The following is a 26766-nucleotide window of genomic DNA, read 5'->3' as shown; positions in this document are numbered from 1 at the left end:
CCTTTCGCAACCAATCCAGCAGGTAGTCCCGAGGCCACTGCCTCCCGCGCGCCCGCCCCCTCCCATCCCCCTCGCCACCCACCCGCGGCGGCAGTTCCCTCTGAGATGCCTGCTCTCGGTGAGTGCTGAGTCGCTGAGCAGCTCGTTCTCCATGTGACTTCAGTTTCCGTCAGTTCCTTCCGCAAGTGCGAAAATAATCTGATGCCCCAGAGAGAGCAGGCAGCCCAGCCCCGCGTTCGGCTGCTCTCGAGGAGGAGGAGGAGGAGGAGGCGGGAGCCCCGGGAGAGGATGCGCCCCGCGGAGCCGCCTGGGCCTGCGGGAGCCGTGAGTATTTCCCGCAGGGCAGCCTCGTGGTCCGGCGAGGCCGCGGCCCCTCCGGAGGCGGGCGGCTCGGGCGAGGTGGGGAGGCGGGAGGTCAGCACCCGTGGCCCAGAGCTGTGGGCTGACGGGGAAGTTGTGGGTTGCTGCATCCAAGCTCCAGCAATTCTGTGCTTGGTTTGAGAGCTCCAGCTCTGGGTGGAGGTGCTAATACCTTCTTCTAGGAGACTTAGAGCTGAAAAGGGTGGCGTGGTGTAGCGGAAACACCGAGGGCTTCAGAGTCAGACCTGGGTTTGATCCCTGTGGCTGGTGGGGAGTATGCCTGAGCCTCAGTCTCTTTATCTGTGAAATGGGAACAGTGATGTCCTTGGATGTAGTGAGGCTACGCTGTGAACTTTCAGCCTGTCTCTCCTGCCCCACAACGTGGATACCAGAACCACAGTTTCATAGATGAAGACCCTGAGACACCACCACCAACATGTATTTATGGATATCTTCCATGTGCAGGCGAGTCCGAGTTCAAGGTGTTGGGTGGGAGCAGAGCTGTGAAACAGACAGGCAAAGCCCCCTCCCCACAGGGCGTGTGTCCTTGAGAGGTTCCCTAGGGTTCTGCTGCTTGAATCCCACAGCCTGGAGACTAGACTCCAGGCTTCTCTGACCCCCTTGACCAGCGCTTTTCTGCAGCCCCTCCCAGCGTCTCCAGGTGGGCTGGATTCTGGAGGAGTCCGCATATATTCCTCCTGCACTCAGGAGCTGACAGAAGTAAGGAGGCACCCGAGCAGGCTGTGTGCTGCACTCAGGATGCACTGCCAGGTCACTGCCCGCTGAGGGGGGTGGCCACGTGCCCAACTGTGGCGGGAACTCCAGGAGGCTGAGCCGGGTACTAGGAATGGAGCCCCTGGCTAGGGCTGGCCTGGGGTGGTGCACTTCCAGCGGGAGTGAAGGGATTCCCCTGGAGGTTTCTTTCATGCTGGGTACAGCCAATTAGGAGTCTGGGCGGTAGAATCATTGAGAGTTTAAAGAGCCGGCCTTCCAAGATCTGTGCCCCCTTCACCTATTACTGGCTGTGCTGTACACACCTTTCTGTGGATGTTGATGATTTACTTGGCTTTATAGTCCTGAGACTTACTTATTTTCCTCACACACCCCATAGGTGTGTACATGTATGTTTGGGAGTTCCTAGAGGGGGTTATAGAAGCATGGGCCCCGGGGTTGGGGGAGGACCTTGACTTTTTAGGTTAAACGAAAACCAAAACCTGCTTCACAAAAAGGTGTTTTCATCTAATGGGTGCTCTCGTGGGAACTTCATGAAAACCCTGATCCCACAGAGTCCTTAAACTCTGCACCCAAGAGCAGGAGCCTTCTTCCAAACAGAGAGCCAGCTCCTGGTGTCTTTGTCCTGGGGGCTCATGTTAGGAGTGCATTGACCTGGCTGTCTCTAGTCTTTTGATTCTTTCAAAGAGTGCTGCTGGTACTGATCATAACTTGTGTTCTGGCTGCAGTGTGCATCCATATCACAAAAGGTGAGCTAGACTCTTGGATGGAGCTGTAGTTGTACCTCACATAATGCTGGGATCCACACTGTAACCACATCCATTAGGGGAGGGTGGGCTTTCACCCATGACTGGAAAACCTTATCATTCTTAGGACACGCTTGTGTGTTCAGATATGCTCACTGATGTATCTACACATTGGTGACAAGTAATTTTCTTTATTATGCTCATTCCTCCCCCCACCAAACTATTCTTCTCAGTCTCATCATCAAACAGATGTCATGTGTTCAATATGTAGTGGTTTCTGAGCTAGGTTAGATGATGATCTCTGAAAGCTCAGAGAGGTGAGGAGGAGGGGAAAGGACATTGATATTTAGATCTTATCAAGCCTCACAAGCAACTATCAACTTGAGTTTAAGGGTCTTTTAATTGCAAATCACAAAAACCCAACTCAGCTTGGTTTCAGTGGAGGGGGGGAAAAAAAAAGAGGATTTATTCTTTCAAATAACCAAAAAGTCAGTGGGAAATAGCTTCAGGCATGGCTGGATCTGGGTGCTCAAACATTGCCTGGAATCCATCCATCTCCATTTCATAGTTTTGCTTTCCTTTATGTAGGCTTCATTATCAGGCAGATCCTAAAGTTGTTGGCAAAGCTGGCTACTGGAAACTCTAAGCTTAATTCCCATCAGTTTGGCATCTGAAGCAGGAAGAGAAAGGCTCTTTTCTAATAGCTCTAACAAAAATCCTTAGATTGATACTCATGGGTGTGGCATCTGTGATGTACCCATTATAAAGCAAGCACTGTGGTTAAGGAATTAGGAGGCTCTGATGGGCCCAGCTGTGTTCATTAGCCTCCTCTTGGATCCATGGACTCTTTAAGAAAGGAAGGGGGTTGTTTGCACAACAATATAAATGTACTTAACACTAATCATTTCTATACTCAAACTTGGTTAAGGTGGTAAATTTTACATTAGTGTATTTTACCACAAATACAAATTTTTTAAAAGATAAGAGGCATTTCCATTGTGGCTCAGTGGAAAAGAACCTGACTAGCACTCATGAGGATGCGGGGTCAATCCCTGGCCTCGCTCAGTGGGTCAAGGATCTGGCGTTGCCATGAGCCGTGGTGTAGGTCGCAGACGCTGCTCAGATCTGGCGTTACTGTGGTTGTGGCTGTGGTGTAGGCTGGCAGCTACAGCTCCAATTCGAGCCCTAGCCTGGGAATTTCCATATGCCGCAGATGCAGCCCTAAAAAATAAAATAAAATAAAAGGAAGAAAGAAAAGAAAGGAAGGGGTGGTTTCCTCAAAGGGGAATTGAAGAGCTGTTACCAGAAGGAGAAATAAATGTGGGTAGGAAAAACCAACTGATTTCCAGCAAGAATGGAGTCAGGGGCTTCGACCAAACCGCAGGTGTCGTCTCACTTTAATGCGTGAGTAATTTCAGACTGAAGAAAGGGAATAAAGGAGGAAGTTCTTGAGGTGGTTCTCACCAGCAAGGTGTGCATGAGGAGCAGGGCTAGAGCCAGTGATGGGCTCCACGTGGCCACAAAAGCCCTGCCAGGATACAGGGACTCCCCACCTCCGGCCTTAACCCACAAGGTCACCTTGGTCAGGTGCTGTGCTGTGTGCCCAAAGACATTTTCTGTTGCTTTTTCCAAGAGAGAAAAGAATCCGGAGGGGATTTTTCTTCACAAGGTAGCCCTTGGGACTGTATCTTTCCACCCAGGCTCTCTCAAGCAGGACCTAAGCATGGAGGCAGCCCAGCACCCACAAACCTCATCCTGGGGTGCACATCACACTCTCCAACAACCTCATGTTGCTCTGTTTTAGATGCCAGGCTGGACACGGCGCCTCCTAACCTTCCCTGTTTTTGCTCCTCGTCTGGCCCTGCCTTGATACCATGGGTCTCCCCTGCCTTTCTAGTGTCTGCTGTCAGTGGTCCCACCAAACACCAAGGCTGAGCGCTCTCCCTCAGCCTGTAGGGTCAGTGGCAAGTGGGTCTTTCCGTACCTGGCTCTGGGCCACCTCCTTCAACTTCGGACCCGTTAATGGTCTCCCTCTCACCGCCCAGCGATCCCTGAGACTTCCTCATGGCCACTCTCTGGTTCTGGTTCTTATTCAGGTGCCTAAACCAAAGCTTCCACTTTAGCTGATATTACTGTCTTATTTCCTTCTAAATCTCCATTTCTCCCCAAACTTTCTAGCTCTTTTTGCAGAATCTCTAAAGGCCCTCATCTTTGTCACGGGTACACCCCATGACATTGACAAGGTACCTCCTCCCCAGAGAAGACCATAGCCCCACAAACACTCATGGGAGAGATTCAGAATATCAGACAGTGCATGGTACAGGCACTGACCAATCAGAATGGACATTGTCCTGAAAAGTCGAGTCCTGGAGGATCTTGCTGGGTCAGATGTTACCTCCTTGGTTGCTGGATCATGGGGGGCTGGGAGTTCCGAGCGAAGGGGCAGGCAGCAGCTGGGGTGGGGTGGGGGCTCATGCGATACTTAGTCACCAACAAATACTTTCCTGTGCAACCCAACCAAACATTCGCCCGACATACATTCCTCCTAGACAGGTGCACATCCAGCCCCTCTGATCCAGGCCAGAGCTCAGCCCTGGTTTTGGCTTCACTGTCCACAAGCTACTTACTTAAGCAATTCACTTTGGCCTTTTTGATCTAGGATTTCATATGTCTAAAGTGGCAATAATAACCAGGGACTCTAGCATAGATATTTATACACCAATGTTCATAGAAGTATTATTCACAGTGATCAAAAGGTAGAACAATCCAGGAGTTCCTGTCATGGCTCAGTGGTTAACAAATCTGACTAGGAACCATGAGGTTTCGGGTTCGATCCCTGGCCTTGCTCAGTAGGTTAAGGATCCGGCATTGCCGTGAGCTGTGGTGTAGGTTGCACATGTGGCTTGGATCTGGTGTTGCCATGGCTGTGGTGTAGGCCGGCAGCTGTAGCTCTGATTCAACCCCTAGCCTGGGAACCTCCATATGCCGCAGGTATGGCCCTCAAAAAAACAAACAAACAAAAAAAACAAACAAAAAAATGGAGATGGTTCCTGCTGTGTAGAGCTGTTGCAAGTATTAAATGAGATGAAACATCTCTGTTAGAAGCCTTTGCAACCTAAAGCACTATTAGTATTTTTACTATTAACCAGTAGCATTAAGTTATAATCCAGTTTTTTGCTTTATCCAAAAATTCCCTAAAAAATTATTGTTATTTTGGGGAAAGGATTTTTTAAAAAGTTACATTACTTCCTTTCCTCTGTGAACTCAAAAAAGTGTAAGAGAGGGGAAATAGTTAGCCTTAGAAGAGGTAGCCTCCCTTGCCAGTACAATTTGACAGACTTTGAAAAGGGCAAAATTATGTTCCCCACTGTCTTGACACTGCACCATGAAAATTTTATTATTTCTCCATCACTCCTTATATAAATACCTATTAAAGAGCAATGCATTAAAGAGGATATCAGTGGAGGATAATGTGAGTAAAACAACCAAGGTGGGTGGTTGGGTGGGGGTGATATATTTCTACTCTGGGCAGCGGCTTTGGTCATCACCTGTAACCCTTTCCTATAACCCTATAACCCTGAAAAGCTTGGATGGCCTCTCCTCCAAATGTCCCGAGGCCCACACTCTGCGGCTCATCTGGAAGGAAGAAGGTACTGCAGCTCCTCCGTTGTATTTATTTTAACAGCAGCTCCATGTTTGCACAGAGGAACTCCGCCTCCCCTTTAACCTGACGCTACCTTGTCTTCCTAATGAAATCCGCAGCATTTCTTTATCGACAAAGCTTTTCCACACACATTCTCATTCCATCTTGACACGACCCTGAGAGGCAGCTATTACTCTCACTCAGGGCCACCACAGGAGTGAAGTGATCAGAGAGAACAAACCTGTGATACTGAACGGAAATGACAAGTTTGAAACGAATGCATTGTTAGTTGGGTGCCTATCCACAGAGAGCACCTCTATACACAGGTGACACCAACAGCCAAGTAAGAGCAAGGTGTTATTGCCCCAGTGGGAACAGATTTGCATTTTTTTAAGACCTGGCTAGAGGCAGCCTGCGGCTGTGGAGCAGGACAAAGTGAATTGCCTTCTGTTGGTTCTAAAGGGCTGACCGACCCTGACCACATGGGGCAGCTGGTTGAGCCATCTGTGGCCCCGAGGAGACAAGTCAGCAGGGTAGTACTCAGGCAGCGCTCCACTCCCTGGCTGCCTGGGGACTCACTCCATAGGAAGAACCCAAGGGAAGACCAGCCACTGGGGTCTCCAGCCTCCCTCCAGACGGAGGCAGAGGCTCAGCCATTTCCTGACGCAGACTTCTCCCAGGAGCCTTCCTGAAGCTTGGCTGACCAGGTGTGCTAGGTTCAGGGTGGGAATAAGAGATGTGGATTTTAAACCAGTGCTTGGAAATCATTGTGCTGCGTGTTCCTCTGGCACCTTATCCCTGATATTTCACCTCTCTGGCCTGAGCATTCTCACCTCCAAAACACTGGTGGGTATTCCCTTTAGAATGCTACACTTCATCTCAAAAGGATGATCAGTTACGAATTTGAATGTAAGTGCAATTGCCGTAAGAGCCTTGAGCCACAGACCTGTCCTTTCTCACATAAAATCTTTTTTTTTAGTCTTTTATTACTTAATGAATTTTTTTTACATTTATAGGTGTACAACAGTCATCACAACCAAATTTTATAGCACGTCCATCCCAAACCCTCAGTATATCCCCCCCCAACCTGTCTCATTTGGAAACCATACATTTTTCAAAGTCTATGAGTCAGTATCTGTTCTGCAAAGAAGTTCATTGTGTCCTTTTTTCAGATTCCACATGCCAGTGATAGCATTTGATGTTGGTATCTCATTGTCTGACTGACTTCACTTAGCACGATAATTTCTAGGTCCATCCATGTTGCTAAAAATGCCAGTATTTTGTTCCTTTTAATGGCTGAGTAATATTCCATTGTGTATATGTACTGCATCTTCTTTACCCACTCCTCTGTTGATGGACATTTAGGTTGTTTCCATGTCTTGGCTCTTGCAAATAGTGCTGCAATGAACATTGGAGTACATGTGTCCTTGCGAGTCATGGTTTTCTCTGGATAGATGCCCAGGAGTGGGATTGCTGGATCAAATGGTAGTTCTATGTTTAGTTTTCTGAGGAATCTCCATACTGCTTTCCACAGTGGTTGCACCAATTTACAATCCCACCAACAGTGTAGTAGGGTTCCTTTTTCTCCACACCCTCTCTAGCACTTATTGTTTGTAGACTTTTGGATGATGGCCATTCTGGCTGTCGCATCGTGGTTTTGATTTGCATTTCTCTAATTATGAGTGATGTTGAACATCTTTTCATGTGTTTCTTGGCCATCCATATGTCTTCTTTGGAGAATTGTCTGTTTAGATCTTCTGCCCATTTTTGGATGAGGTTGTTTGTTTTTTTGGTATGGAGTGATAGGAAGTGTTTATAAATTTTGGAGATTAATCCCTTGTCAGTCAATTCATTTGCAAAGATTTTCTCCCATTCTGTGGGTTGTCTTTTCATTTTGTTTAGGGTTTCCTTTGCAGTGCAGAAACTTTTAAGTTTGATTAGGTCCCACTTGTTTATTTTTGTTTTTATTGTCAATACTCTAAGAGATGAATCTGAGAAGATGTTGTCGTCATTTATGTAGGAGAGTGTTTGGCCTATGTTTTATAGTATCTGGTCTTGTATATAGGTCTTTAATCCATTCTGAGGTTATTTTTGTGTATGGTGTTAGGAAGTGTTCTAATTTCATTCTCTTCCATGTGGCCGTCCAGTATTCCCAGCACCACTTATTGAACAGGCTGTCTTTTCTCCATTGTATATTCTTGCCTCCTTTGTCATAGATTAGTTGGCTGTAGGTGTGTGGATTTAATCCTGGGCTTTAATCCTGTTCCACTGATCTATATTTCTATCTTTGTGCCAGTACCATATGGTTTTGATGACTGTAGCTTTGTAGTATGGTCTGAAGTCAGGGAGCCTGATTCCTCCAGCTCCATTTTTCTTTCTTAGGATGGCTTTGGCTATTCTGGGTCTTTTGTGCTTCCAAACAAATTTTGAAATATTTTGTTTGAGTTATGTGAAAAATGTCCTTGGTAATTTGATAGGGATTGCATTGAATCTGCAGATTGCCTTGGGTAGTATAGTCATTTTGATAATATTGACTCTTCCAATAATCCAAAAGCATGGTATATCTTTCTGTCTATTTGTGTCATCTTTGATTTCTTTCATCAGTGTCTTATAGTTTTCAGAGTACAGGTCTTTTTCTCTTTAGGTTACTCCTAGGTAATTTATTCTTTTCACATAAATTCTTAGGATCCCATATTCAAAGTCACATTCCAACAAATTCAAATGATATTACTCTTCACTTATTTGTCTGGGCTGAGGGGGAATCCATGTCCTAGGAGCAAATGGAAAGGGGCCCAGTAGAACAACCAGCTGCTCTCAAGACAGTGAGCTGCCACCTTGGGCGTGTTTGAGCATAGGCAGGTAGACTGCCTGCGAAGGATGAGGATCCTGTAATGATGACAAAAACTGTTTTTTGGGAGTTCCCACTGTGGCTCAATGGTTAACAAACCTGATTGGTATCCATGAGGATATGGGTTCCATCCCTGGCCTTGCTCAGTGGGTTAAGGATCCAGCATTGCTGTGAGCTGTAGGGTAGGTTGCAGAAATGGATCCCACATTGCCATGGCTGCGAAATAGGCTGGCAGCTGCAGCTCCGATTTGACCCCTGGCCTGGGAACTTCCATATGCTGCAGGTGTGGCCCCGAAAAGGAAAAACAAAAACCAAAACAAAAAAACACACTTTGGACATTTCTTGAAAGAAGATATAGAAATGGTCAAGAAACAAACACATGAAAAATGCTCAATCTTACTAGTAATTAGGAAAATGCAAATCAAAATGACAAAGAGATAGCACTTCACACCCACTAGGATGGCTGTAATAAAAACCGCAAACAAGTGACACGTGTTGGTAAGGAAGAGGAGAAAATGGAACCTTAGTAATGTTGTAGACATCATATCCTTTACCTCTAAATAATTCAGTGTTTATTTTTTAAGAACAAGGACAGCCTTACATAACCATGGTGCAGTGATCAAAATCTGAAAAATGAACATTGATATAATACTACTATTTCAAAAGTTGTCTGAATTAAAATTTTATCGAGTACACCAGTAAGGTTCCTACAGGATTTTTGATCATTTGGTTAAGGAGGTGTTTGCCAGTTTTTCCACCATAAAGCCATTATTTTCATCTTTGTAAAATAAGTTGTATTAATGAGATACTTTAAGACTATATTAATATCTTGTTTCCCAACAAATTTTCACTCTTTAGTTTTATCAATCCTTGTGGTTCTTGCCTGTAGGGTGCACTTGGGAAAATACATTGTTGCATTCAGATTTCAGCTACTTTCTCTAATTTTCAGGTAGCATCATAACACTTGAGTGTGCTTTTTTGAAATATGTTCAATTTTGTCTTTGTGTGTAAGCATATTAACAAGCACAAGTGCTGTTTTAGTCAGGTTCTTTTTGTTGCTAAGATGCAGCATTTGGGCCAGACTGGGGCAGGGGGGCAGGGTGGTGTTGGTGAGGTAGTATCGTGAAAAAGCATGGGGCTTGGAAATGGACCTGGCCATTTCCAAGAAGCACCAGGAACCCGGAGAGGCAGCCTTGAGCCGATTCTCTCCACCCTCCCTCCCAGCCTGCACATCCCCCCTCTTGTCATTCTTCCTAGTCAATCTTCTCTGATCTCGGCTCTTTCTTGACTGGCACCTGCTTTTCTGTCCATTTGCTTTGTTGTCAAGCTCCTACTTCTGCTTCCACAGGGCAAGATCCCTCAAGAATTCAACCCCACCTTCTCTGTGCCTCTTGGCTCTAATTTCCACTACAAATTACCTAATTCTCTCCCTTGTTTCTCTGCTGGGATCACTCATAGGGTGCCAGCCGCCTGTAAGAATTGACCTCTCCTGGTCAGGTGCCTCTTCAAGGTTTTGTTGGTTTGATGGAGGTGCAGGTGTGGTGCAGTCATGAGCTGCCCCTCCAGAGGGACAGTGGGGGTGGTGGATGGAGCAATTGACCTGGACGGTGGAAGTTACAGTAGCACATCAACCATGTGTCCTGAACCGTCATCAGGCCACGTGATCTACCATGTCTGTGCGGCATTCAGTTATGAGAGATGCTGTGTGGCTCTTAAGTTTGAATGTCCAAATGTTAGAATATTCAGGATATATATATTTTTTCATGCTTTTATTTCATTTTTTACTAAGGTATAGTTGACTTCCAACATTCTGTTGGTTTCAGGCGCACAGCATAGTAATTTGGTATTTTTATAGGTTATCCTTCATAAAAGTCACTATAATGATTGACTCTATTCCCTGCCCTGTACGTTATATGCCTGCCCTGTATGTTAACTTGTTTATGGTGTACCTAATAGTCTTCAAATCTCTTACCTCTATTTTGCCCCTCCCCTCCTCTCTCTCCTCCCTAGTAACTGCTAGTTTGCTCTCTGCATCTGTGAGTCTGTTTCTGTTTTGTTATAATTGTTTGCTTAATTTTGTATAGTCCACATGTAAGTGAAAACATCTAGTCTGACATATTTCACTAAGCATTATACCTTCCAGGTCCATATTCAGGGTATTGTTAAAGGTTTATGTGTAATGCTTTTTTTTTGCTTTTTAGGGCCACACCTGCAGCATATAGAGGTTCCCAGGCTAGGGTCCAATCAGAGCTGCAGCCACTGGTCTACACTACAGCCACAGCAATACTTTGGGGTCCGAGCCACGTCTGCAACCTACCCTATAGCTCACAGCAATACCGGATCCTTAACCCACTGAGCAAGACCAGGGATCGAACCCTTGTCTTTGTAGATACTACTGGGGTTCGTTACTGCTGAGCCATGACGGGCACTCCTATAATGCATTTTAAATTTAATAAATGTTTCCTAAGTATCTTTCTGAGTAGAATGTTTGAAAAACATACATACCTGGAAATTTGGGAACCAAAGATTACCATAATCCCTCTCCCTTTATGAACTCCAGCGTTTATTTTTCCCATTTTTTTATTTTGAAAAATTTCAAATTTACAGGAAAGTTAAAAAGTACAATGCTAAATTTTCCAGTTGGTAATAATTTGCTTTAAATTTCTCTCTCTCTCTATTGACGCGTTTGAAAGAAATTGCAGACATCATGAAATTTCACCCCTAAATACTTGAGCATGCATTTCCTAAAAATAAGAGCATTTTCCAATATAACCACAACATCATTATCATAACTAAGAAAATGAGCAATAATCTGGTAATATCATTTGTACATAATATCATCTGAAAACATATCATTTAGTGCACATGTAAATTTCCCAGTTGTCTCAAAATTTTCTTTTAGAGATTTTTTAAAATCTAAAATCCACTCAAAGTCCATGAATTGGCTTTGGTTATTATGTTTCTTAGTCACTTATAATCAGACCTCCTCCCTCCCCTGCCTTTCTTTGTGTTTTATGACTGACTTTTTTGAAGAGCCCAAGCCAGTTGTCTTGTAGGACATCTTACAGTCCGGATTTTTTTTTTTTTTAGGGCTGCACCCGTGGCATATGGAGGTTCCCAGGCTAGGAGTTGAATCAGAGCTGTAGCTGCTGGCCTATGCCACAGCCACAGCAATGCCAGATCCGAGTTGCGTCTGCAACTTACACCACAGCTCATGGCAACGCTGGATCTTTAACCCACTGAGCAAGGCCAGGGATCGAACCTGCGTCCTCATGGACGCTAGTCAGATTCATTTCTGCTGAGCCCCAATGGGAACTCCTGTCTCTTTCTGATTGTTTTGTCATGAGAGGGTTCTAGGCAAACATTTTCGGCAAGGGGTACTAGCAAGATGGGCCTCTGTTTCCCAAGGCACACACCTGGAGACTCAGGGTGCAGGTGGTCTTACTGTTGGAGATGCTTAAGTATGAACATTTGATGACAGTTGGAGATCACTTTATTTGTTTGTTAAAGAACCAGAGTCTAGAGCTGTTTGCATGAGGCTTTCCAATACTTCTTGGTAGTAGGAGTGATTTGAAGTGGTCACAAACAGGGGTTTCTATTCTTTATTATTCTCTGTGGTCTATGGCCAGCTGCCCTTCCCTTTCTTCCAGGATCCACAGGATCCGGCATGGGATTTGCTCTTTTATTTTTCAACAAAGGCAGACTCCCTTTCTGTGGGGCTCTTTGCCTAGCCCCTGTGGTTTTTCTGTTCAGGGATGTCACCATCACACCCGCACTTATGCAAACTGCTCCTAGAGATTGTCTCCCTTATCTACCTCTTCCCCAAGCTGGTCTATAAATATTTGTTTCTAAAACCAAATACCTCAGAGAGTTCTCCACTTTCACATACAAGAGCTCTCTCTTTAAAGCTTTTTCAGCTTAGTGGATTATTTTGCAGGAGAAAATTCTCAATTACATGCTGATATATGTACAACACCCTTAGCACTTGCTGATAGCACCTTTTTTTAGCAAAGAGGTTGCATCCCCACATCTGGAGGCAGCTGCTGTAGTAGTAGCAGCAGCAGATGGAGAAGGTGGGGGGATGAGAGAGGGGAGAGAGTGGGGAGAGTGAAAAGCTGATGTTCAGGTGCCCCCAAGTACTAGAAATCCAGCTTCCTTTCCTGAAAATGAATGAAAGTACACCAACAAAGCAAAACCAAGACTCAAGTCAGAGTTATTCCTTGGTAGTCCCAGACTTTGTGTATGAGGACACCTTTTTATGGACACCAGTACCTCTAGATCGGCCCTTACCTGATGGTTGTGTTTTATTATCAGTTGATTAAGACATTACATAACAACAGAAAGCTGCTTGAAATGAATAACCCTTAAAAGAATAAGTTTTATTTTATTTTATAAATAAATTTGATTGGCATACAGGTGACTTAACAATCTCGTGTTAGTTTCAGGTGTTCAGCAATGTGAATCAGCCATCCATATACATATACCCATCCTTTTTCAGATTCTTTCCCCATGGAGGCTATCACAGAATATTGAATAGATTTCCCAGAGCTAAATAGTAAGTCCTTGTTACCAATTGTTTATTAGTAGTGTGTACATGGAAATTATATTTTATTAATACAGGCAAATCTAATCCATTTGAAAAAAAATAGTGTACATTTGTGTTTTCAGAGGACGTGGCACAAATTTAAATTTTGACTCTTGTGATGATAGGGACATGGACATTTCAGGACTTCAAGAAGCAGAGATCCGTCCAAAGCTTTCACTCATCCTTTCTTTCCTGTCCATTGCAAAAGCAAGTTTCCCCCCTATGTCCCCCAGCCAGGAGCCTGCCTGTGACCGTCTTCTTCCAGCCAAGCAATCCTGAGCCCAGAATTGATGTGGTCATGGGGATGGGGGTGGAAGCCCGGCCCCACCTTACAGCTGCATCACTGCCGGCAGGATCAGGACGCTCCTTCCAAACGGAGTAAATGTTCCCATCCCATCATTATTTCACACAGCCCATGGGGCCATCCAGTCAATCCTCTTTTACCTCACTTGGCTCAGCGAAGCAGGAGCTTCTCCCTATTGTTTCATGGAAACAGAAAAGGCAAATAAGCATGGTTTCTAAAACAAAGAGGAATTTTTGCAGCTGATAGGCATTCTTCCTCGTGTCAGTGTTCTCTTGTTTCAGAATACCATCTTGATTCATGCTGTTTTATGAAACAAATTGTTTTCACCACTTATATATTATGACCAGATCTAGAGAGAGACAAGCCAGGCAAAATGCCATATTGTCTTTTTGCCTAGAAAGGAAATTTTTTTGCTTTTTAGGGCCAAACCTGTGGCATATAGAAGTTCCCAGGCTAGGGGTCTAATTGAGCTGCAACTGCTGGCTTGTGCCACAGCCACAGCCCAACTTGGGATCTGAGCTGCGTCTGTGACCTACACCACAGCTCATAACAATGCTGGATCCTTAATTCACTGAGTGAGGCCAGGGTTCGAACCTGCATCCTCATGGATACTAGCCACAATGGGAACTCCCATAAGGAGCATTTTTTATAGGGATGGATGTGGGGTTGAATCACAAGTTTCCATGATAACCAATTAGAAAGCAGAGAATCGAGATGAATGGTTACATAGGGGATACCGTTAAGCCTGTGAGGTCCTCCCAATTCAAGGACTTCTTAGAAACCAGGAAGGACATCTTGTGATGACACAAACAGAATAGCCAGAAGATAAAGCATAAATGCAACACTAAGAGGGCCTCAATTTAACATGAAGCCGGATTTATAATCTTAACATCTCCGAGTCAGATGTGTTACAGACAGAACAGAATCTTGTCTCCTGCCTGCACCTGGGTCAGTGGTGTCCTGTCCCTTTAAAACTTTCCCCTAATTAGAAGCTCATGGTTTCTGGCTTTTGTCATAATCATGATAACTATGATTGGATAAAAGATATGTAGAGATTAGAGACGTTGTTAACTGAATAAACGCACATAGGATTTGTAGGCTCTAGATAGAAGAGAATGGGACTTACCATATTCTGCTTCCATGCTTGGAAGGAGCTCTTTGACTTTGTTACCTGGTTTAAGAGGAACAGGTTCAAGCTGATTATGTTAGTATCACCTGCTTCTCATGCCAGGCTCTCAGGTCTTATGTATTTTCCCAAGGATCACCCAGACCAGGAGGAGACATGGTACTTAGTCAGAACATTCTTGGAACGTGGGTTGATTTGCTGTTCCTGTGTGTGAATTCTGTGGCTCCCCCAGTAGTTCACAGCCCATGAAAGGAGCACCCTTGATCCAAGCCCCTTTACTGATAATGAGGGGAGGTTCCAGGTTACCTTATTTAATTTTTTTTTAAATGGCCACCCCTGCAGCATATGGAAGTTCCTGGGTGAGGGACTGAATCTGAGCCACAGCTGTGACCTATACCACAGCTTTAGCAATGGTGGCTCCCTGAACCCACTGCACCACAGCAGAAACTCCCCTTATTTAAATTATCATTGTCATACCGTCAGGTGCGCCCTCCATCATGATTGTTCTCCATTCGGTTTCCTTTCTCCACCAAAACTGTGTCTAAGATGAGCAACATTTGGCTTAAAAAAAAAAAGGATGTATTTTTCAGAAGATATCAGAGAGTAAAGTGGGGTGGTTACTCTTTTAAAAGCATAGATGCTCTCACACAGCTGGATACACTGCTGAGTGGCCCTCCCCCAACCAAGGGTAAGTGGATGGAGAGACGCAGTCCTGGGCACCCAGGAGAGGGTTGGTGGGATTTGCCAGTGAGATTTGGCATCCCAATTGTTTATCTTGTACTCTTTGCCGGGCCGTGACTCTGAGGAAGGCTTCTGCAGCTACACCCTCCAGGAAGAGTGTTTCTCAACCTAAACGGTTATTATTTTCAAAGTCTTTTATTGCTTCTGAGCGTCATTACGTCCTTTTCACTTAGTATTGTTGCAGGCTCATTCTCACTTACATCATTGTGTCAGTCAGGCTCCAACCAGGAAACAGAAATACACCGATTATTTAAAACAGAGGAAATTTAATGCCGGAAATTGGCTACACATGATGGAAGAGGCAGAGGAGCCAACCAGAGAACAGAGCGTTAACCCAGAGATCAGCAGCTTCAGGAAGTTGCCACCTTCCCTAGGCAGGGGGAGGATACAAGGAGGAAGTCACCAGAGCCTGGGAGTCAACAGAAGAAGCTCAAGGACTTCTCTGTCCAAGGCAGAGAGGGAGGGAGCGAAATGCCATGGCTTTTCTTTTTCCTTCTGCCTTCTAAGGTACCTCTCAGTAGTGCCTGCCTGCCATTGACCAAACCAGCTGGAGGCCAGCTGACACCTGAGCCTTTGGAAGTCAGCCCCCTGCTGCTGACAGCAGAACTGGGGGGGCAGCAGGATGTGTGTGTGTATAAACCAGGGCTCTGAGGACAAACAGCTCTCAACCAGCATAGTCACATGTAACTGGGATTAGCCTTCTCCTCCCGCCCCTCCCCACCCCATTCAAATAAATTTGTTCTGGAATTTATTAATGCAAAATTTTTAATCCAGCCTTCTCATAGAACTTTCACACATTTAGTTGGTATAAGGATATATTCATCCTTCCACCCAAATTATTCATTCTTTTTCCTTTTGGGGGGTAGCTGTTGAATTATCTCGGAGACGACACATAGGAGTAACAACCCCTCAACCAGCCCATTGGTATTTGGAACTCATAAATCATATTATGTTATTAAATACCCTCAGCGTTGAAGCACGTTCGTGTATACTATTTGATTCTCATAAAAAGTCTGAGTAGTTAGTATTATCTCCATTTTATGGAAGGATTATCTGCATCTCAGAGACTTTATGTGAATTGCTCATGGACAGATAACAAATAACAAATACTGGAGCCATAATTCAAATCCTGATCTGTCTGGTTCCAAATCCCATAAACTTCCCCTGCTGCCTCAGGAGAGACGGAGTTGCCCAGAGGGCACAAGAGTCTTTTGGGGTGCTTGACTGAGTTGAGGTGAAAGGAGAAAATATGCTTTAAAGGTGCAAAAATTTTCTTGTTGGCACAGAAATTATACTCTGGGTATAACTAACACCAGGCATATCTAGCATTGCAGTCTGAAGCGGTAGATAACTTTTCCCTGAAAAAACTGCACCCCTGCCCTGAACATATACGGCTCAGTGTCAATACCCAGGTCTGGCTATTCTGGAAGGCTCAGTATCACTGTAGCGTGTACCATCCCAAGCCTGACTGAGGGCACGACAGTTGACGGGAGGGAATAAGTCCATGGTTCCCGTCTCCCTGTTTTTCCTCAATAAAATACAAGACATTCAGTAAAATTTGAATGTCAGACAATGAAGTTTTTAGTATGAAGTATGTCCCAAATATTGCATGGGACATATTTACACTAAAAAGTTGTTGTTTATCTGACATTCAAATGGCATCTTGTAATTTGCTAAGTTGGGCAACCTTATCTCAAAGTGGGCAATGATCCCACCTTGTGTGTGTGTCTGTGTGTGTGTGTGTGTGTTGGGAGTCTACTGAGGAGCCCATATGGCTGTGTTTTTCCCATCTGTGCCCTGTCCATGCCATGAGGTAATAATTCCTGCACAGGTGCAGAATCCAAAGGGGGGCCTGGGAAGGGGACTCTGAATTGGGGGTTCCCTCTGTGGTAAGGAGAGCTGACCTGACCTGAAGGCTAAAGTTGGCTTCCCTGGTTTCACTTAGCTTTTCTCTTGGTCGGTTTTCACTGGTAAGTGTTCACATCTGACCAGAAAGTTAAAATTAGCCTTAGAGATGTGTAAACTTATTCGAAGAAAAGGCAAGAGGAAGGGGCCCAAGGTGGTGAGAGGCATCAGACAGAAAGGTCTCTGCGTCCCTTGGAATCAGGGAGGAGGTTTATATTAGTGCTGGTACTGCTGGCCCAGGAGAAGACTCGAGAGCAGACTGAGTGGTCCCTCCCAGGTGGATGTCAACGAGAGGATGGAGCAGGTGAAATGTGGGCCAGACACTTGCTTCTGATTCTGATCTGGAAGGGGCTGCCACTGGGCTAGAAACTCTCCCAACAAGAGGGTGGTCAATTCAACAGCACCTCGTGGGAGAGGAATTACCCTGCCTATTCATCCTGGAGGGGGCCACCCGGGGGCTACTCCTAGCCCTGCCACTAAGTCAATCTGGACCCTTGAGTGAGCCGTTGCTATCACTGAGCCTTTAAAAATGGGCAGGTGGTGGGCATATTACGTTTCCATTATTGTTCCTCTTAGTTGTGAAGTTCTCTTGGTGTGTGTATAATTTTAAGTCTTCTCCTGACTCCCATTCTGTGCTCACTGGTGAGTATTCAGATCTGACCAGAAAGTTAAAATTAGCCAGGTAAGAAAGCTAGTAACCATGCTTCACCAATAATCCTTGTTATATCTGAAGACTGCTTTTTCATTTTTTCCTCAGCAGGCAAAATATCAAAATCCTTTTTTTTCAAAAGGCTATATTCAAATAAGTTAATCAATAGGTCTACTCTTTTCTAAAAGCCTCATGTGAAAGAACAATTAGTAACTCAGGGAGTTCCACTGTGGCTCAGCAAGTTAAGGACCCAGTGTTGTCTCTGTGAGGGTGCAGGTTCAATCCCTGGCCTGGCTCAGTGGGTTAAGGCTATGGCGTTGCCACAAGCTGCAGTGTAGGTCACAGATGCAGCTTGGATCCATTGTTGCCATGGCTGTAGTGTAGGCCTGCAGCTGCAGCTCCGATGTGACCCTGGACCCAGGAACTTCCAGATGCTGCAGGTGCAGCCCTAGAAAAAGGAAAAAGAAAAAAAAAGAAAGAAAGAAAAAAAAAAATCCAGGTAGGAACTCTGTGAGACCAGAGGCTACAATTAGTATTTCAGTCCCTGTTTATCGCTTATCCATCCATTCATTCATTCAGCAAATACTTATTGAGCTCAGGCAATGCATTAGGCAGATTCAAGCTTTGGGTGGAACATTTCAACAAAACTACGAAACACGGCAAACTCTAGTTGACCTGAGGCCTGGTTCCTCAAATCATTTGCTTCTCTCTTCTGTTGCTGGACTCTTGGGAGTTTCAGGTTCAGCCACCTGCCCATCAAATGGTAGAGGCAAAATGAAAATGAGTTCGTGTTGACAGCTGCAGTGAAAGGTTAGATGTGTTGGCTAACTTGAGGTATTTGAATAATCTGTGGGTTTCCACCTCTTATAGCTGTGGGCCTCTAAGACTGGACCTAAATGGGAACTGGTTCTTTCTCCTGGGACTGCACAGCAGCCCTCTGAGATGTCCTTCTCTTACCTGGGTCTTCCTTGCCCTCTGTCCACAGTGCTGCCCTTGAGATGGAGTTACTGCCTCTCTGGCTTTGCCTGGGTGTTCACTTCTTGGCAGTGGAATGGAGGAACCCAAGCAGAATGGTCATGGCGGCTTCCCAAGGGGACTGCAAGTTGGTGAGTTTTCCTGGGAACTCCTCGTGTTTTGTTGCTCCTGTCCTGATGTGGTTGGGTCCGTTTGGAGAGTTGATGGATGGTCAAACCACGGAGGGGAGCAAATGACTAAGTCTGAATCACTTTGTACCTCCTTAGGGCAATGCCACGTGCAACTTGCTCTTTAATCAAAGGTAAAGATAATGCTGGGAAAGGTCCTGCTCCACCTTTTTCATACCTGCTAAGGACAGGCAGACCTCAAAGACAGGCTGAGGTCAGCCACCTGGAACAAGAACACTTGGTGAAAAATCTGGAAGATGAAGCTCCTCTGACGGTATTGGACTCTGTGCAGGGCATTTTAAAGTTGGAGAAGCCCTGCCTCAGGGTCTGTGTGTGAGCCATAGCAGATGCCTAGGCAGCTGTATTGACAAGCTTGCTGCCCACGCCGCCCCACACAGCAGCATCCCTGACCATACTCAGGCTCACGACAATCCAGGGAGCGATACCTAAGTATTTATGGTTCACCCTCTCCAGGGCTTTCAGCCCATATGTGGAAGCAGACTTGGCTCATAACAACAGAGAACTCTAGAAATTTTCTCCTTTGCCTGTAACTCAGTGGTATCAAAAGTCTGCTTGAGAAACATACATTTAATAAACATTTCCTTGACCCCTGTTTATAGACTAGGCACTGAGAAGACAAATTGGATGTCAAGGTTAATGTGTGCTTTCAAAGATGTGTTCTTAGGAGTTTCCATCGTGGCTCAGCAGAAACGAATCTGACTAGTATCCATGAGGACGCAGTTTCCATCCCTGACCTCGTTTCAGTGGGTTAAGGATCTGGCATTGCTGTGAGCTGCGGTATAGGTTGCCGATGTGGCTGAGATCTGGCATTGCTGTGGCTCTGGCGTAGGCCGGTGACTACAACTCTGATTCAGCCCTTAGCCTGGGAACCTCCATATGTGCGGGTGTGGCCCTAAAAAGACACACCCCCCAAAAAAAGTGTTCTTAAAGCTGATGAATCTTTAAAACCCAGCTGCTCATGATTCTAACCACTTTTAATAACCTCTAACCACTACACTGAAGTAGACTCCAGTGAAGGGTAGGGGCTGTGAGCCTGACCAGGTTTAAACCCCAGCCCCACCACTTACTAGCTCGTGACATCGGGTCAATGTGTACCTCAGTTTCCTCATCTGTAAAATATGTAGGTAGTAATAGTACCAACCAATAATACCATGACCCTGGGCTGTTATGATGGGGTTGTTTTTGTTTTTGTTTTTTTTTGCTTTTTTTTTAAAGATTTTTTTTTCCATTATAATTGAGTTACAGTGTTCTGTCAATTTCTGCTGCACAGCAAAGTGATCCAGTCATCCACATATATGTATACATTCTTCTTCTCACGTTATCCTCCATCATGTTCTATCGCAGGTGACAAGATAGAGTTCCCTGTGCTATAGAGCAGGATGTTCCAATGATTAAATGTTACTGTGTATAAAGCACTCAGGACAGTGCCTTGTATGTAGTAAGTGCTGTGAGTTTCATCTGTTATTATTGTCATTGTTCATCTCTGCCACACAGACTTCTGTTATTCCGTAATAGAGACAGTGAAAGATTAACTTCACAGTAGCTAATTCAGGGGTTTCCAGGCTCAGGAAGAAGAGGGAATAAGACAGGAGTTCTCTAGCACCTTTCAAGGTTCAGGCTAGTCTCCCTGCCTGATCCTCTGCAGCCTGGTGGGCAGGAGCAGGGACTCTGCTGCCAGTGAGATCAGAGAGTGGATTTCCTGTGCTCTGTTGAATTGAGGGTTGAGAGCTTGGAAGTCCAGGTAAACCTCCCATACCCCCCGGTGCCTTCGCTGTGTTATCATGAAGTGGACAGAGTAAGCTTTCTCCAGGCTTTCAGGGCCATGTGATCTTTCTGCAGCACTTCAGTGGGGCTGCAGGAATTGCAGAGATGTGTTGCTCTCCCCCCCCCCGCCCCCCACTGCAGCAACTCTGGTCAAACAGGGTCTCATAGCTTGAGGAAAGCCCCTAACCACAATATTCTCCAGAGTCCCCTTGCGGGGGAGGCCCAACACTTACTCAAATAAAGAAATACATCTTGTTTCTGCATGAGGAGATTCAATTTTGTAAAGATGTCGGTTCTCCCCCAAATTACTTTGTGTTTGTAATGCAAGCCCAAACAAAACTCCAAAGATTTTTCAGGGAGGCAGGGAGATGTAGAAGGAACCAAACAAATTCAGTCTACTATGCATCTGAAAATTAGAAATAACTCAAATATTTGACAATAGATTAATTAATTAGAGCATGCTAATTACCATTCTACATTTATTAAACATTTACGTGGAAGGTTCTGTGTTAAAGTACTTAAACAATCGCATGAATCCTCAAAAAAAAAACTCATAAGAAAATTACAAGTATGATTTCCATTTTATAAGTAGGTAGTGAAGGCACCAGCCCAAGGTCACCGATTTGATAAAAAGCAGAATCAAGATGGGCTGACCCCAGAGATCTGGCTCTTAACTACTCTGCTATTCATGCTAAATAGAAAGTGATCAGGGAGTTCCCATTGTGGTTCAGCAATTCATGAACCCAACTAGGATCCAAGAGGATGAGGGTTCGATCCTTGGCCTTGCTCAGTGGGTTAAGGATCCGGCATTGCCATGAGCTGTGGTGTACATTGCAGATGCGGCTCGGATCTGGTGTGGCTGTGGTGTGGGCCAGCAGCTGCAGCTCTGATTCGACCCCTAGTCTGGGAACTTCCATATGCCGCAGGTGCAGCCTTAAAAAGCAACACCAACAACAAAAAGAATGTGATCAAATTTATTTTTATCACCAAGGCAAAATGTCTATCACATACTATTGGGGAGGGGAGGGGCAGGGGAAGAGACTAGTGAACAGTTTGCAGAGTGCATGTCATTTTAGAAAGATGTTTTTAAGGTGGATGATGTCTTTAGACAAGAGCCCAGAGGAGATGTAACAAAAAGTTAGCAGCCGTTTCTTTGAAGGAGAAGCTGAGATGACTGAATAGTTTAATTTTTGTATTTTTTCTGTATTTCTGTTATCAATTTTTAATTATGAGAACGTTTATTTCAACAATCAGAGAAAGAACTTGGAGCTCCAAGAAGTAAATTCCTTGCCCAGAGTCCACAGCTAATAAGTGGCAGAGCCGAGACTCAGACTTGAGTCTGTCATCCCTCCAAAGTTGTGCTTCTTCCTCTGTCTCAGGATTTTTCTCCCCTGTCCCACTACTCCGCTTGCCCTCCCACCCCCGGAATTGGTCCCACAATTTTAAGCAGTCACTGACCTTGTCCTACTGACCAGTCTGTCGAGAGGAATGCCATTGCTCTTCTATCACTTAAAAGCTTTTTCCTGGACACCTAAGGGATATCCTGTGGCTGATTGTTTTTGCTAATCTTGTAAAAATTTGGCTGCATATCCTGAGGCTTGTGTGATTTCTGCAATGAGACCAGACCCATCTGTCCTGCCTCCTCACACTACGCAATTCATACGGCATTCAGGAAAAGCACGGAATTGGGCAATAAGAGCTCTGGGCTCTGGTCACAGCTCTGCCATTGGCTTTTTGCTTGTCCTCTCTGGACCCCACTTTACTCCCCTGTAGAATTCAGAGTGGCGAGGAGCTTTCAAGTCCTTTCTTTCCCCACGGTGTTGATTTTTTTTTTAATCGTATTAAGTAATTTTTTTTTATTGAAGTATGGTTGACTTATGTTGTGTTCATTTCTGCTGTACGGCAAAATGATTCCATTTTATATACTTATTTTTAAAAAAATATTATTTTCCATTATGGTTTATCAGAGGATATTGAGTATAATTCCCTGTACTATATAGTAGGACCTTGTTGTTTATCCATTCTGTATATAGCAGTTTGCATCTGCTGATCCCAAACTCACACTCTGTCCCTCCCCAACCCCGCTCCCCCTTGGCAACCACAAGTCTGTTCTCTATGTCTATATGTCTGCCTCTGTTTTATTGTTAAGTTCATTTGTGTCATATTTTAGATTCCACATATAAGTGATATCATACGGTATTTGTCTTTCTCTTTCTGACTTACTTTGCTTAGTACGATAATCTCTGGTTCTATCCATGTTGCTGCAAATGGTCAAGTCGTTCTGAGCTGTATTATTGATCCATCGAGAACATAGAGGAGCTTCCCAGGCAAAGTTCCTTTGGGTGAAATGAAGATGCCACAGCGTTCTTCTGGTTCTTGGGCAGTGGCCCTGTTAAACATGCAGGTGTCATCCTCATAACAATTACAATACAATAGTGACCATTTGCATTAATAGTGTCCCCCGTGTGCGAGGCACCATGCAGCCTCTTGCCTAATCTCACCACCACCCTCCAAAGTAGGTGCGAACTTTATCTCCATTTTCCCGAAGAAATAACAGATTTAGGCTAAATTTTTTGCCCAAGGTCCCACAAGGAATAAATGGCACAGGTGGGATTCAAACGCAGGTAGAGACCTGGTCCTCAGTCCCTTTCTTTAGTTAAAACCAAACCGCAGGTGAGATAGCACTCCGCACCCGGGTGCAGGTGCTCAGACCTCCTCCAACGTGCTGTGTGTTTCGAGTGAGTCCTGGAGCATTGAGTGAACAGTCAGATGAGCGAACTAAGTTTCTGTATGTAAACCCCTGCCTCCGAGGCCCCTGCCCTGCTGACCAGTGTGTTTTTGGACCTAGCTGGATGGAGTTGCTGACTGTCGAGGGCAGAATCTTGCTTCGGTGCCCAGCAATCTCCCGCCCTCCTCCCAGATGCTCCTCCTGGATGCCAACCCTCTCAAGACCCTGTGGAACCACTCCCTGCAGCATTACCCTCTCCTGGAGAGCCTCAGCCTGCACAGCTGCCACCTGGAGCACATCAGCCGCGGCGCCTTCCAGGAGCAGGCCCGCCTGCGCAGCCTGGCACTGCCGGACAACTCCCTCTCTGAGAGCTATAAGGAGACTGCAGCGGCTCTCTGCCGCCTGCGGGGCCTGCGGAGGCTGGACTTGTCGGGGAACGCCCTGACGGAAGACATGGTGGCCCTCATGCTCCAGAACCTCTCTTCGCTGGAGTCTGTGTCCCTGGCTAGGAACACCATCATGAGGCTCGATGACTCTGTCTTCGAGGGCCTGGGGCACCTCAGGGAGCTGGATTTGCAGAGGAACTACATCTTTGAGATTGAGGGTGGTGCTTTTGACAGCCTGCCTGAGCTGAGGCACCTCAACCTGGCCTATAACAACCTCCCTTGCATCGTGGACTTCGGCCTCACCCAGCTCCGGTCCCTCAACGTCAGCTACAACAGCCTGGAGTGGTTCCTGGCCGCGGGGGGCGAGGCCCCCTTTGAGCTGGAGACGCTGGACCTCTCTCACAATCAGCTGCTGTTCTTCCCCCTCCTGCCCCAGTGCAGCAAGCTGCGCACCCTCCTGCTGCGGGACAACCACATGGGCTTCTACAGGGACCTGTACAACAGCTCATCGCCGCAGGAGATGGTGGCCCAGTTCCTCCTCGTGGACGGCAACGTGACCAACATCACCACCGTCAGCCTCTGGGAAGAGTTTGCTTCCAGTGACCTCTCGGAACTCCGCTTCCTGGATATGAGTCAGAACCAGTTCCAGTACCTCCCCGACGGCTTCCTGAAGAAAATGCCTGCGCTCTCCCACCTGAACCTCAACCAGAATTGCCTGGTGACGCTCCACATCCGGGAGCACGAGCCACCGCGGACGCTTGCCGAGCTGGACCTGAGCCAGAACCAGCTGTCGGCAGTGCACGTGGCTCCAGGGCTCCGCAGCGGCCTGAGGAGCCTCCGGTCCTTCAACCTGAGCTCCAACCAGCTCCTGGGTGTCCCCGCCGGCCTTTTCGCTGATGCCAGCAACCTCACTACAATTGACATGAGCCACAATCAGATCTCAGTTTGTCCCCGGCCGGCGGGCGTAGACCCCGGGGACACCCCCAGCTGTGTGGACTTCAGAAGCTTGGCATCTTTGAGGCGCCTGTCTCTGGAGGGCTGTGGGCTGAGGGCACTACAAGACTGCTCGTTCCAGGGCACCGCCCTCACCCACTTAGACCTGTCTGGGAACTGGGGGGTTCTGAATGGGAGCCTCGCCCCTCTCAGGGTTCTCGCCCCCACCCTCCAGGTCCTATCTCTCAGGAACGTGGGCCTCAGTTCCAGCTCCACCACGGAGTTGGACTTCTCTGAGTTTGGGAATCTGAGGGCCTTGGACCTGTCGGGAAATGCCTTGACCACTTTCCCACGGTTCAGGGGCAGCCTGTCCCTGAAGACCCTGGATCTCCGCAGAAACTTGCTCACAGCCCTTCCTCAGAGGGCTGTGTCCGAGCAGCTCTCAGGAAGTCTGCGGACCATCTACCTCAGTCAGAATCCCTATGACTGCTGTGGGGTGGAGGGCTGGGAGGCCCTGCAGCGCCTGCACACCGTGGCCGACTTGGCCATGGTCACTTGCAACCTCTCCTCCAAGGTCCTGCGCCTGACGGATCTGCCCAGAGGCGTCCCTCTGGACTGTAAGTGGGAGCGGGTAGACATGGGCCTGCTGTACCTCGTGCTCATTCTTCCCAGCTGCCTCACCCTGCTGGTGGCCTGCACCGTCATCTTCCTCACTTTCAGGAAGCCTCTGCTTCAGGTCATCAAGAGCCGGTGCCACTGGTCCTCCATATACTGACCTGGCAGCGTGCCCACGTTAGAAATCTGGTCTGTGCACATAAGGACGCTTTCTCTGCCAGATTTCAAGACCTCCCCCCCTCCCCCGCCCCCGCCAAGGATAAGCCTGCTGAATCGAGGTTTAAATTAAAGGTCGAAATGCTTCCATCCCTTAGCGATCCCAAATTCTTCCTCCCATCATTGTGATATATCCATATCATCCTGGTAAAATATTTATTGACATTCTATGAAAATAAAAACCGTGTCCTATAAATATTTTTTAAATCAAATGCAACTTGTGTTTTTTCCTCTCCTTGGTGTTTTGTGGGGGGTTTTGGTAGTTTCCCATAGATTCTTCTTCAGGGTCCTTCCCTTGGTGACATCCACAAAGCTGGTGAGAAAGGGAGGCACTTCAGTGCTACTTTACAGCAAAAACAATTCCCAGAGCATAGGTCCTGTGGATGGCAAGAGTCAGTGCCCCGTGGGGTCCCCAAGGACAAGTCAGAGCCAAGCTGGGGATTCTGAGATGGGAACCCTCACCTCCTATCCTGGCTGGCATCAATGCTGCGGCCACCATGGGCCTGCGGCAGGGTCCTCTCTGGGTGCCCCGAGGTCACACCTGGAGTCTCTGGCAGGCAAAAGGCTCCATGGAAAAGTTGAGAGAACTGGGCCCTGAGGTCATTCATGCAGTAACTGGACACCAGGCATAGTCCTTGTTCTGAGAGAAAGTAAAGAGGGATGAAGAAAGGAGTGAATTCTGCTGCCTTGTAAACTACCCCCACTCTCCACCAAAACACACAAACGACTTCTTAGCAGGTTGCTTACTGCATTCCGAGTTTCCTTTCTCCCTCCCTCCCCTCAGTGAACAATTGCTGTGCTCCCCTCTGGGGAAAAAGACCATAAAGACACAGCCCTTGCCTTTTTGGTAGACGAGAATTTACCCTGTCCTGGCCCTTTTTATCCCAGCGGGTTAAATCATAAAGAGACTAAGTACAGCGGGGGTGGGGGTGGGATGGGGAGAGGATAGAAATCCCACAAACTGATTACTGGTACCATGAAAACGAAACGTCAGCAGAAATGTTTAGGCAAATCAAAGAGAGAAAATCCGTGGTCTTACTTTGACCAAGCAGAAACTTGCCTTGAATGCTCTGTAAAGCCATTTCAGCAAGCTTCCACGCTCAGCAGCATCAGTGTCAGCCTGTGTTAGCAATTGCTCCTATGGTACCATCATCTTTCCTGTCCATGTGGCTCTCTCCATCCTGCACTGGCCCAACCTCGTGCCTTGGATATCTGTCCCTCAGGGTGCCTCGAAGCCTCTGTCCAATTGTCCTTCTGGGCAAGCTCCAGATTTCCCTGATTCCCTGTCCCGCATCAACGAAAACGCTTTCCTGGGGTTCCGA

The 26766-nt window shown here is 46.4% G+C and overlaps 1 protein-coding gene across 2 annotated transcripts; it reads left to right on the top strand.

Moving 5' to 3' along the window:
* The first annotated feature begins 127 nt into the window (after positions 1–127).
* Positions 128–25656, top strand: NRROS (negative regulator of reactive oxygen species). 2 transcript variants are annotated; one of them, XM_047789600.1, is made up of 3 exons: positions 128–324; positions 18625–18745; positions 23415–25656. In XM_047789600.1, the coding sequence occupies exons 2-3, from the start codon at positions 18638–18640 to the stop codon at positions 25386–25388; spliced, it is 2082 nt and encodes a 693-aa protein (XP_047645556.1). In that variant the 5' UTR covers positions 128–324; positions 18625–18637; the 3' UTR covers positions 25389–25656. The 2 variants fall into 2 exon arrangements, with proteins under 2 accessions (XP_047645556.1, XP_047645565.1); XM_047789609.1 differs by lacking the exon at positions 128–324 and having other exon boundaries at positions 14738–18745.
* The last annotated feature ends 1110 nt before the right edge of the window (positions 25657–26766 follow it).

This window comes from Phacochoerus africanus, chromosome 1 (assembly GCF_016906955.1).
Source record: "Phacochoerus africanus isolate WHEZ1 chromosome 1, ROS_Pafr_v1, whole genome shotgun sequence".
In the NCBI taxonomy this organism is placed as follows: domain Eukaryota; kingdom Metazoa; phylum Chordata; class Mammalia; order Artiodactyla; family Suidae; genus Phacochoerus; species Phacochoerus africanus.
Note: the sequence above shows the minus strand (reverse complement) of the source record. Positions and strands in the feature narration are given on the sequence as shown.